The sequence below is a fragment of the Chenopodium album genome, chromosome 2 (assembly GCF_948465745.1).
Source record: "Chenopodium album chromosome 2, dcCheAlbu1.1, whole genome shotgun sequence".
NCBI classification, from domain to species: Eukaryota; Viridiplantae; Streptophyta; class Magnoliopsida; order Caryophyllales; family Amaranthaceae; genus Chenopodium; species Chenopodium album.
This window is the reverse complement of record NC_137835.1, coordinates 75,824,975-75,837,938: the sequence shown is the minus strand read 5'-3', so window position 1 is coordinate 75,837,938 and position 12,964 is coordinate 75,824,975. Positions and strand designations below refer to the sequence as shown.

The window sequence follows — 12,964 nt, the reverse complement described above, 5'->3', positions numbered from 1 at the left end:
ACAGTGAAGAGAAAGCTAAGGGAGGGGAAGGAAAAAAAGAGAAGGGAAAGGGAGGTGAGGGGAGGGAGAAGAAGACCTCCATTTTCCTTCCAAATCTCTTTAACAATGGAGGGATTTGATTTATTAAAAGTGGAAGGAAAATGGATCCACCCCTTTCCCTCCTTACATTAGATTTTCAAATAAGGGAGGATGCACCCCCTCCATTTCTCTCTATTCAAACATAGTGTAAAAGTTACGCTTGAGGCCCAAAAGCTACTCTTAGTAGCTTTTCAATTCTGGCAAAACTTATTTTGGTTGTTTGACCATAGCCAAATGTAATATTTTTTTTTTTTAACAATTGCCTTAATAAAAACTTCATCAGTTAGCTTTGATTTGGTTTGAAGTCCACTGATGCGTAGTAGTTTGAGTAAAAATACTCATGTGGTCCTTTGAATTCTTATGGAGCCCTAATGTAATATAGTTTGCCTGTTTGTGTTAAAAAATTTTGGTTGTTTGACCAACTCATCAAAAAGTCAAAGCTAATGAAAAGCTTGGCTAGCTAAATGCCAAACATCCCATTTATCTAGCAGTTCTAAATCAATATAGAGTCATAGACTACCAATGTAGGAAATGCATCAATTGTTTATATGTAGTACTAACTGTATATATTTCATAATCCTTTATACTACCTCCGGTCCACTTTAGTTGCAACTTTGGGGAGGTTTGCGGAGGCCGAGGCAAAATTTTCTAAACATGTTTATTGAAAGATAAGGGTATACAATTAAGTATTAAGCAAGTAAACAAAAAAAAAAATTCAACCCAATTTTAAAAAAGAAACCCACCCACCACCACCAACCCAGCCACAACCACCAAACCACCGACCCCACAACCCAACGACCCCCAACCCACCGATTCCACCAACCCACCGATTCCACCATCCACGATCCCCGAACCACCGACACCGAAACCACCAACACCTAAACACCAACCCCGAAACCCACCGATTTGAAACCCACCAACCCCAACCCACCGATTGGAAACCCCAACCAACACCGCCGACACAACCAACCCCGAAACCACCAACCGCGAAACAACCAACACCGAAACGACCACATACTATCCCCCCAACCGCCGAAACAACCAACACAGAAAAACCCACCGGCGAGCCGCAATAACCACCCACCTACCACCAAACCCACGAAGCCACACACCCACGAACACACAAACCCACAAATCTGGAAAAATAATAAGAATGGTTGAAGGAGGAGAGAGAAAAAAAATGGGGATGAGGAAGAAGATGTAGAAATTTGATGAACAATGGTGATGAGGAGGAAGAGGAAAGAGGATGAAGGTGGCTGGAATTGGTTTTGGTGGCTAAGGGATTGATTTTGGTGAAAATAGATAACTTAATTAATGTTAGGGTTTAAGCTAATTAGATAAAATCAATTTTGTAATTAAAAAAAAGGGTAAAATGGTAATTTTACCACTAAAAAGTTACTTAAAAAAGGAAAGAAATGGAAAAGTTGCAAGTAAAGTGGACCGGGCCAAAAAGAAAATAGTTGCAAGTAAAGTGGACCGGAGGTAGTAAAAATATTTGACTAAAAACTCTTTTTTTTTTTTTTCATTTTTATCTTTGAAAACAATATTTGGAAATATAATGAACAAGCCTTATATTTACTACTTGTTCAACAATCTTTCACTCAGCTCGTCCCAAATTGTTTACTAATTTTCGAGATTACTAAATATACAGATGTAAATCCCATGTCCAAACTCCAAAGTATATATCAAATGCGGCTAATACGGAGTAATACATTTGGCTTGAAATTTAGACATGCCAGACGTTTATACAATCTTGCTCCTTCCTTAAGACCGCCTTTTGTCCGGCTAACTACACCTTCAACCTAAGCGTTGACACACTAATTATCGACTACTTAACCAAAAGACGAATAACTAAACAAACAAACGACGATTATGCATCCAATTAGTGAAGCTGAGTGAAAACAATGTTGTATTAAGACCTCAAAACATAGCTTGCTAGATACAAACTTATTAACTTATTGTACATAATAACAACTTTCTTTCACGGTTGATCACGAAGTTTACGTTCTTGTAAATAACATAGATATCATTCTATCATGTTCTCTTTCATTGCCACTTCAATTCTTAGCCAACGCCGATAAGGAATACATATTTAAGGACACAGTTGGTCTGTCATCCAGTTACCATTTTGCTGTATTATTCGCATTAGAGGCCAGAATATGTCCAATTTGTTAAACCCCTTTGAAGCCTGTAACCAATATACCGCGATTGTTTAGTAAGAAAAGATTGTAATTAATTGATGCATAATATAACAGCTATAAAGTAACGTATAGTACTTCAACTATGAAGCTTGCCCATTTGTTACGACGATTTTCCATAGCCCCTTTCAAGATGGTTAGTTTTAATTTGTGCATTACTTCTGCTATCTCAAAGAAGGCTCCTTCATCATTGCAGATCATCTGTTCAACAAGTTATATAGAAAACCCAATTTAGTTTAGTCAATTTCTAATTCATACCAGTTTTTTTGGATGATTCGAAGTTCAGTAAAAGGATGATAACAAGCATTTACCTGTATCTGAAATTGACTAGGATGTTCCAAATCTTTTACAATAATAGGGCATGCTTTAAAGTCATTTCCACCTTCTAAAGAAACATTATCCTGCAGAAAGTTGAAAAATGTCATTATATTGTTGGAAATTTCATGTTCTTTGAAGGATACAGGGCCAAGAGAAGAAGCTTATATTTGCGAAATCAGCAGGATAGCAGCCTCAGCAGGTAGTTTTTTTAGCCTTGGATCAAGCATCACTCCTCCGGCCTCTTCATCCGATTCCAAATAAAAATTCCACTTGTCACGAGCAATCGTTGCTTTGAAGGATAACAAAACTTGCTAATTGTAACACATGTGAGTATGGTAGTTTCTGTACCCTGCTCAAAGTGTTACAGTAGTTTCGAAGATACATACAAATAGGATTTTCTTGAAATCAAAAGGCATGTATAGTAGTAGACTAGTAGTAGTAGTTTTAAGAGTTCATGTACCTCTTGACTTATGAATTGTTTCATTTTCTCTGCTCGTTCTGTCACACTTTTTAAGAACATCATATGCTTTGCTGTTTGGTCTAGCAGTCCATCAATGCTACTCTGAAGCAAAAAAAACTATGGTGAATTTTACAGGACAAATTAGAAAAAAGTAGTAAGTTATTTTACTAGAGCTACTGACATTTGCACCATCAGGGACTAATTTGCGCAACACCTTGAGTCGATCTTGAATAAGTTGTCTATCTCTTGGCCTCGGTCTATCATTACTCTTGGGTTTCTCCTTCTTGCCCCTGCTGTGTTTGGGCTTCTTGAGATTCTTATCGTCAAGCAACTTAGAAGCACGTTCGAGTTGATGCTTATCTGCAACTGCTGCACTTTCTAAGCTCTCCAATGAGGGGGCTGAAGTCATACCAAACATGGTTTGGTTGTCTGACATAGTGTTGCACTCTTCTGGTACTGAGATGGTATCAGGAGTCGTCTCTGCCAATGAGGTTACAGATGATTTACTAGTTTCACAGCGATTAAAACTAGTACTGTCATAGGAATTATTAACTGAAGTAGCAACCACATCTGCCAACAGATGTTCTTGTTTACCACGTTCATCAACTAGTCCACACGATTCCACTGCTGAAAAACAAAATCCGTCCTGAGAGTACACATTTTCCTTGTTTGTGCATTCTGAGTGCCTATAATCGTACTCATCATACATTATAAAATCTGGCTGAAGAATCGCTGCTTGTAGTTCACAGTCTCTAGGAAAAACGCTGAGATTTCTGCTGCTACAGAGGCCTACTCCGGATTCTACTGTCAGAGAAAATTCTAATTCTCTGATAACGGAATCAGAACATCTCTGAACACATGTTTTTGCTGAGACTCTAGCATCATCAAATTCTTCTTCATGTCTAGGAAACATCCACATTTCTGCTGCCTCTTCTGGTAGCACACAATCTCTTAGGAAATTGTCGAGATTTCTGCAGTCAGTATGATCTACTCCGAATCCAACTGCAGACGGACATCTCACTTGTTTGGGGACAGAATCAGAACATATTCCACCAGACAAGTCTTCAGAGACTCTAGCATCATGAAAATCTTCTTCATGGCAAGAAAACATCCACATTGTTGTTGCAGATGGTGTATCAATACTAAGAAGTTCGCTTGTAATTGGTTCAATATTGGTATTCAAGTATGGATAAAACATGTTCTGATCATCAATAATACAGGAAATTTCCTCAAGCTCGAGAAAATTATCCTCCATTAAAGGAACAAGTTGATCATAAGTGGCTGGGAAATCGTTTTCTATGAATTCTGCATCATGAATTATATTTGTATCCTCATATTCCATACTTTGCAGGTTGTTGTAAGTGAAAGATGATTCATTGTTGTTTTCTGGTTCAGCCATCAGAATCGACGAGCAAAGAAGATCATCAGCATAACTAGGCAACGCGATGTTTGTCATGTAGGTATGAGTGAAGAATCTATCTCTAATATCAGCACATACGGCTATACTTTCATCAACCTAATCAGTTATTAGAAACAAAAGGTATAAGCTTCATACTTTCGTACAAGTGATTGGTGAACAAGGATACTAAAATCTAAATTACAAAAAACAAGTTTGAATCAAAATCTGCCAATGAAATATCATAAATCTACCAATGAGATGCCAAACTTCATACAAGTAGCAGAGAAAGCAGCATGAGAAGTAATCTCCAGGTTGTTTTAGAATTAGTATCTAGACGAAACATGACCATTAGTCAAGTAAGCTAAGCCGATTATTTAATATCCTAAATATAGCCTTATAGGAGGTTGAGACGATGTGACAAGTAAATATGGGCTTAAAAAGGATATTACTTTGTGTATTTTTTTTGTTCATCTAGAGGTTTGTGTTGTTCGATCGGTTTCAAACACAAGTTACATGTGAAGAATGTGAACTGTAATTGAATTGCATAGCATCCCATAAAAGCCCATTTGTTTTTCAACACATGCAAAAGTACTAAAGTGATTCATATATGTATACATGCATAGTCGTATAGATACATAAGCACTATTTATTCTTCAACATATGCATTTGTACCTTTATTTAACTTATAATAGGAGCAATATTGTCCCAATATATATACCTAATGCGAATATTTTTGACATTTAACAAGGTTATTGATCAGTCACCTTTTCAAATGAGCCCAATTGCAAAACTCCATATGGTAACAAAGGTGCTAGTAAAGTTGTCTGCACAAAAATAAGCAAACAAGTGAGCAAAATGTCTCCTAGATAATTGATGCACCTTGGCAAGCAGGTTGTTAGTGTTGGCTCAAATTAGTTCAGGTCATATAGAATTGATGGGTGCCCCTCATTTGCACCCAAAAAAAAAAAAAAAAAAAAAAATGATGAGTCTTGCCACGGGAATGAATTCAGTTTAGTTCATGTCATATAAAATAGACGGGTCGTGCACTCGTGCAATGAGTATTCAAAATTTTCATTATTAGTTATTGTTGAGATTTAATTTGATATATTAGTAAAATGCTAAAATGAAATCAAATTTGTGTTAATTTTAACTTGAGTCAAAATCAGATTAACACGTTTAATTCAAGCACAATTGAATGTGAGCTTGATAATTACTCATTTACTCGTATACTCTAATGTGAGATGGATATTATAACATCATTTTTGTATGATGGAATCAACTCACCTTGATTCCTGCTGCAATGGGAAGAAGCCAATCATCAGAGTACTGCTTTAAAAAAAAAAAAAAAGCATTAGTTTAGGAAAATTAAATTTATGATGCAACTTAAAACATAAGGTCAAACTCACCCCGGCCCCTAAGTTGGAATAGAGCTGAATTGATTGAATGTCATCTGAATAGATCCAGAAATCACTCTCTGCGAATGCCACTCTTCCCACCATCCTGATTAATATAAGATTCAAGCAAATTACAATTATTGTCAAGCACGCCATTTTTTTTTTTTTTTTTTTTTTTTTTTTTTTTGACGGAGCCAATTTGTAGTTATAACTACATCAATTAAAATAAAGTCTTCACGGCGTTGAGATTGGTACGTGAGATTGGGAGTTATGGAATTAGAGAATATATGTCTTTGATAGTGTTGTGTTATAATTTGTGATTGGAAACTTAAATTATTGTGTTACTAGCTAATAGTTATTCATCATATCCTTGTTCACAAAAAGACTTGCCTGGACCTGTTCCACAATAATATTATTGTGGACCCGAGGTCTATATACACGCAACTGACATTATATTGAACATAGTGACCATTATTTTTAACATAGTAACTTTATTTTTAACATAGTAACCTTTATTAAAACTACTACAACGTTTAATAATATTGTGAACTTGAAATACAACGCTATTACCCTAATTTTAACATAGTGACCTTTATTATTCATATTGATCAGTATATAAAATATTTCATTACAAAATTAACCAGGCCTATATATTATCAAAATGATTTTTATTTCAACATAGTGACTTTTTTTTTTTATTATAGTGACCCTTTTTTTAATTGATAAAACAACCATATTTTCTCTAATGTTAGTGGTTCACAATAAATTAGTGTGAACCAGGTCCATTTAAGAATTTGTACCTTGTTCAATATGCTTGTGACATAATGGGAAAAATATTTTAACACCATTAAGGAAAATCTGTCTCAAAAGATAATTTAATGTAGATGTTTTTGTTGCGAAGGTCTTTTTTATAAAAAAAAAAAGGTGGGTCCTTTTTATCATATTTGGGCTGTGGACGTGTGGTGTTTTGACCAGATTTTAGCCATTTGACTTTTTTCGGCCCAAAAAAAATAAAAAATCACGTGCACGTGACCACTTAAAATTCGTTTTATTTTATTTTGACTTTTACCACATGCAATAAACGAAAAATTTGCTTTTACCATCTCTATAAAAAAAGTTTTATTTTACCACCATATATAAAAAAATAAAAGTTAGCTTTTAACACTTATCACGGCCAACTAACGGATTCCGTCTATAAATCCGTTAGTGGTGCCTAACATGTCCACGAGTCACCATAAAACCCAATAATATGGTAACTCGTGGACATGATAGGCCCTACTAACGGATTTATAGACGGAATCCATTAGTTGGCGGGGATTGATGGTAAATGCCAATTTTCATTTTTTTTTATGTGCTGGTAAAATAAAACTTTTTTTTAATTTTTATAGAGGTGGTAAAAGCAAATAAGTGGTTTTTTGGAGGTGGTAAAAATCAAATTTTCATTTTTAATTAGCAATTAACTACAAACCTCACTTTTAAGTTGAGTAATCACTAAAGTTGTTGCTTGGCTAACTCTATATATATAGTCTAGTTGAATAGTTGATCTCCATATTCAAACGAACAAACACCCCATGTCCCCATCATAATAATCATAAATTCATAATTATTCCATTCTTCCGAAATAAATCAAATAGTGTAAGAGAGATCATACCCCTCTCCTAGCAAATATTGACAACATGACATATCAGCAACTGCAAATTCAATAGGATATCCTACTCCCAAGGATTGTACACCATCACAAATGTTTATTGCTTCATATCCAAAACTTTGTATGTCTTCTTGACTTGATGAGTTATTAGGATTGCTTGATAGACATGGTTGCTGTAACGACCTATCGGAGTCGCAATACACATCTTCACAGGTCAATACCCTATTGAAAATAATCAAGTTTTAGTGTATACATGGTGAACAACTATGTTTATATCCAACAATCATTACAACCTATCAAACATTTAGCAAAGACTATTCCATATATTCAATCCGATACGTGTATAGTGTTAACGTCTATTGACCTTTCTAAAGGTCTCAACAATTCTACATACTACATCCGTTGTAATTTTTGAAAATTTTATATCTCACAAATAATACCCAAAACTTGCATGTGTAACAATATATAGCATATGTAACAATGCTACTTTATATCCCTTGTAAAATCATCAAATTTCCATTATATAGCAGAGTACATATTAAATTTTTGAGAAAATGACAACTTTTTTAGAACATCAAGTGATTAATTAGAGGTCGGGATTAATATAATAATATTATATGACCAAAAACGAAAGAATATCTTACTTGTAGTTTTCTACTTGTTGAAGCTTCCAAAACACAGCATAGCTCCATTGAGAACCAGTGCAGAGATTTTTAAGCAATTGCCTTAAGGCAACAGTTTCCATCAGCCAAGATTAGTCGTATTATAAAAGTTATGATTTCTTAAAACAAAATTGAACTGACCAATATATTGCAACACTTTCTAAGTTATATAATCTTCGTTAGCTACCACTGTATGAAGCTCCTCCGGCTTGTCGAACTCGAAAACTTGCCCTTCTTTTTAGCAATGGCCACATCCCAAGAAGCAACCAGCACATTGCTAAGTTTAACTCACTTTTTTCATCAAGCAATTTGCCATTTAATTTGTTGTTCATAAAAACTTTGTGTTATACGTACCACATGTAACAATCTTTACTCGCAAAATGATCTGCGCAAACAAGATCGTGACAACAATTAGCAACTAAAGGCAATTTTCCATGTACGTTCAGTTGTAAGAATTGTAAATTGTACATTGTACATTCAAGATTATTAATTAATAATTGAAAATCCTCGCATCTAAAAGGACATTATGCATGAATTGAAGAATAAGTACGTAACATGATAGTAATAAATTTTAGATGTCTTACTCTTTTTTTTTCTTAAAACAACATGAAGATGAAAATTAATGCAGTGCAATGATACTCAATAATACGCTCTTTCATTAATAATTGCAACAATCTTGTATGAAACTAGTCAATGCATAACTTTGACTTCAAATATAGATCTCATCAGCTACGCAATCAAATTATTATAGAGAATATACACCAATTAGTCTCATCTGTATGTATAAGATATACTTATATTTTTTTAGTTGACTCGTTTTATTATGGAAAATTTGTGTAGAAATACCCGGAAAATAGGGTGTTTTGTGAAAAACTACCCATTTTTTAAAAATTGTTTACAACTACCCGGAAGATTGAAAACGTTTGGGTAGCACTACCCAATAACGTTTTCCGTCCATTTTACACGTTAGTGGGGCCCACTTTTAACCTTTCCCACCCAATTTACTCCCCCCAACTACCTTTTCTCTCTCCTCTTCAATTCCTTCATAATTTTCCCTCCCTTCTCACAGAAAAATTTAGATTCAAGAATTCAAGCAAGTGAACACAAATTTAGGTAATCTTTCACAATTTTGTACTAATTAATTGTTTTTCGCATTAGTTTACAAGTTTTAGAAGAATGCAATTAAAAGAATTAGGCTTTAAATTTCTGATTCAAATTAGGGTTTATGAGTTCAATCAAATTTGGGGGTTTTTATTTTTAGGGTTTAGGAATTCATCAATTGAGTCTTTGATTTGGGTTATTTTGGGTTACAGATTGAGTTGTGAAGCATTTTTAAGTATTTTATATTACTAATTGACATGGTAATTGGTAGGATGTCGAGTTCATCATACCACTTCTCTATGCAATATCATCCAAACAAGTGCAATTGTGGCATTCCACCAAAATTGGAGACGTCGTGGACTACAAAAAACCCTGTGAGAAGATTTTTGGCTTGTAAATTCTATGATGTTGCATCTGGTAGAAGAGGATGCAAATTTTTCAAATTGATTTTACCGGAAGTCTTGGGAGAATTTGAAGGTCAATTGAAGAGAGTAAAAGAAGAGAATGAAGGAAGAGGGTGGAGTAATAATGGAGGGAAATAAAAGAGGAAAGAGAAAAGGTAGGTGGGGGGAGTAAATTGGGTGGGAAAGGTTAAAAGTGGGCCCCACTAACGTGTAAAATGGACGAAAAACGTTATTGGGCAGTGATATCCAAACGTTTTCCATCTTCCGGATAGTTGTAAACATATAAAAAAAAATGGGTAGTTCTTCACAAAATACCCTATCTTCCGGGTAGTTCTACACATATTTTCCTTTTATTATTAGTCATGTTTATCAGTGTACAAATTTAATCATTGATATATGTAACAACAGAGAATCAAAAAAATTATGAAAAGATGTTATTTTAAAAATATATATCTTAGTGAATCTAACAAGATTCCACATGTCTATATCTTTCATTATGTATAAAACACTAAATATGATCTAAGAAAAATTTGTGAATAGTGCTAAAGTTAACAATAATCTATTAACTAAAAAAACAGGGGTAGTATATTGTGTGTAATTTTTATTTTTTTTTTAGGAAAAGTATATTGTATGTAATTATTATATCATCATGTCATTTACTCCTTAGCCGGGTGAAAAAGAGGGGATAGAGAAAGAAGTTTAATATGTGGTGAGTTAATTTTACTATCTTACATCAACAATTTCATCTTCAATTCTAATACATAGTAAAAATAATAAAAACTACATTCATCAACAATTGCATTATTACTAATTATTATAGGTTGAAGTAATGCAAGTAAATATTAAAATTACATTCAGATCTCACACACAATGATCATGATTTTGCTCAATTAAAATCTTACATGATTTATATGCTGGATTTATTTTTTATTGTAAATGTCGTATTACTTTTGCCTAAGGTTGAAGTTTGCAAAAATTTTCATCAATCTTTGACTTTGATTTTAATACATCAAAATATTACAAGTATATACTTATTTGATTTAGATACAAAATCAACATTAATCTATCAATTTTTGTCATGAAACGCACACGATGTCTCTTACAACTTCTCCCTTAGTCCCTTAGCTTACATACATCAAGAACTTACCCTTTATTAAACTACATTAAAGCATAACTAATTAAGGCAAAGCGAGCTGAATAAAACTAGGAAGTACTCATCATATACAAAGTTAAACATTATTGAAAATCTTAATTAAACATGCATAGTCTATGTATGAAAGTAAAGTAAAAAAGAAAAATAAATAAATAAACTATTAACAACCAAAGAAAGCATATATAGTTTCAAATATTCATATAGTACAACTTTAAGAAATATATTTAATGTTTATATGACATAATATATGCAAATAACAAACGCTTAAACAAGGGATGGTCGAAAACAGAAATATTACCGGGCTTGGAGAAGCTAGATGTCTGAATATCAAAGACATGCATAAATGTTGTTAGTCAATAGCCCTTCATCTTCAATTTATTCCACAAAGATTTGAATTCGATTACTAGAAATTAAAAAAGAAAAATCTCGATCAATTTAGAGAAGGGAAAATTAGAGATTAGAAGATGAATAAATTGATGAAATATATTTGGTGGATTTATAAAGAGAAATAATGTTTTTTGATTTACTAATAGAGGTATCTCGGTTGCAAGTCGCCGCTTATTTGTATTAATTTTTCTGTTTTGGGGTTTAATATAATTAATAATTTGGTGTGACGTAAACTCGACAGATCTATTAAGGATTTTTAATTTAGTGATGAGCTGTGGTACACTTAATGTGTCCACTTACTTTTTGTCCTTTGTTGAATTTGTATAATTAGAGTATTGTCTTTGGTTGATTTTGTAATAGAGTATTGTATTTTTCAATATGGAAGCTGAGAAGGTATCAACCTACTACGGAGTACTATTTCATGTTTTATACTCCAAACTTAATGCTTGGCTGATTTGGTTATTCTTGTCTTAAATTATAACTAGCCTTCTGACCCGTTCCATGCACGGGTTGTTACTTAAAGTATTTTCCTTGTAATGTGTTACTTATTTGTGTTGTATGAGTCAACACTGTTTTATTGTACTTTCTATGTTTATATAATGTGGACTAATTAACTCAATTTTTTTTTTACTATTACTTTATTTTAAGTTTATGATATGAAAAGACTGCGACTTTATTTTGATATAGTTGAAACATTTAATTTCCTTATTTAAATTTGTAAGTTACGGAACGCATAAAGACATGATTTTTTTTTTATTTTTTTTGATAAAGAAGGTGGCATGTGGCATATGAGTGATTTGTGGTGACATGTGGCATATAAGTAATGTGTGGTTTGTGTTTTTAAATACTAATAAAGTATAGATAGATAGATATAGATATAGATGTTATTGAGGAGATTTGAAGGTGAAGGATTCTATTCATTTACGTATTTTCCTTATTTTCTAGTGTTTTATTTAAAATTTGATGTTTGGATTGTCGGAGTCTTAAATAAGAAAAAAAAAATTTAATAATAATAAAAACCTTATGTATGTAAGCAATGTCTCGGTTTTAAACTAACATTAGACCAGCAAATTAGAATATATACTAGTTACATGTTAATATGCAATTTTGATACACTCCGTATTATTAGATTGCAGCTAAAACACATACTTAAAAGCATAGACATTATTACTCGTATAAGGGTAAATGTTGTAACGGATGTGAGAAAGAACAAATTAATGAATGCAAAACAAATAAATAGCACACACAGATTTACGTGGTTCACCAACAAAGTGTTGGCTACGTTCACGAGCAGGTGAGAGAAAAGCTTTATTGATCTTGAGGAAATTCCAGATTACAGATTGATAATGTCAATTATCAATAATAGACTAAGCTATGAATAAACCCTAACTAGGAATATATATAGCTTCCCCAAATAAGATAGATAAGTGCATAAAACGGCCCATGAAACCCTAATAAATCGAGTGGGTTCCACCGTGCACAAACGGAGAGCTCTCGCTCACCATCGAGCGAGCTATCGCTCGGACCCCAGTCGAGCTATCGCTCATGGTTGAGCGAGCTATCGCTCGGCCCCCATCTCACCTTCGACCTTCGCGAGCTACCGAGCGAGCTATCGTTCGGCCTAGTCGAACCAATATGTCTTCGTGAGCTATAGCTCACTCGCATAGGAGCTATAGCTCCAATTTCGTCGCAACTCTATATGCTTCCGAAACTACCGAGCTACCTCTCGAGTTATAGCTCGTTGCTCCTAAACCCAAATTCA

General features: G+C 33.6%; 1 protein-coding gene across 3 annotated transcripts; it reads right to left on the bottom strand.

The window, feature by feature from the left end:
* Nucleotides 1–1,749: 1,749 nt before the first annotated feature.
* Nucleotides 1,750–11,360, bottom strand: LOC145587943 (transcription factor LHW-like). Of its 3 annotated transcripts, XM_081644597.1 has the most exons (11): nt 11,114–11,360; nt 8,140–8,542; nt 7,499–7,717; nt 5,860–5,953; nt 5,738–5,779; nt 5,218–5,277; nt 3,236–4,570; nt 3,055–3,156; nt 2,588–2,677; nt 2,355–2,477; nt 1,750–2,266 (listed from the first exon to the last, which is right to left on the bottom strand). In XM_081644597.1, the coding sequence occupies exons 2-11, from the start codon at nt 8,238–8,240 to the stop codon at nt 2,171–2,173; spliced, it is 2,262 nt and encodes a 753-aa protein (XP_081500723.1). In that variant the 5' UTR covers nt 8,241–8,542; nt 11,114–11,360; the 3' UTR covers nt 1,750–2,170. The 3 variants fall into 3 exon arrangements, 1 of the variants encoding a protein (XP_081500723.1); XR_014101502.1 differs by lacking the exons at nt 1,750–2,266; nt 2,355–2,477; nt 2,588–2,677 and adding an exon at nt 2,706–2,943 and having other exon boundaries at nt 3,055–4,570; XR_014101503.1 differs by lacking the exons at nt 1,750–2,266; nt 2,355–2,477; nt 2,588–2,677 and adding an exon at nt 2,706–2,943 and having other exon boundaries at nt 3,055–4,570; nt 7,499–7,678.
* Between the last annotated feature and the right edge of the window lie 1,604 nt (nt 11,361–12,964).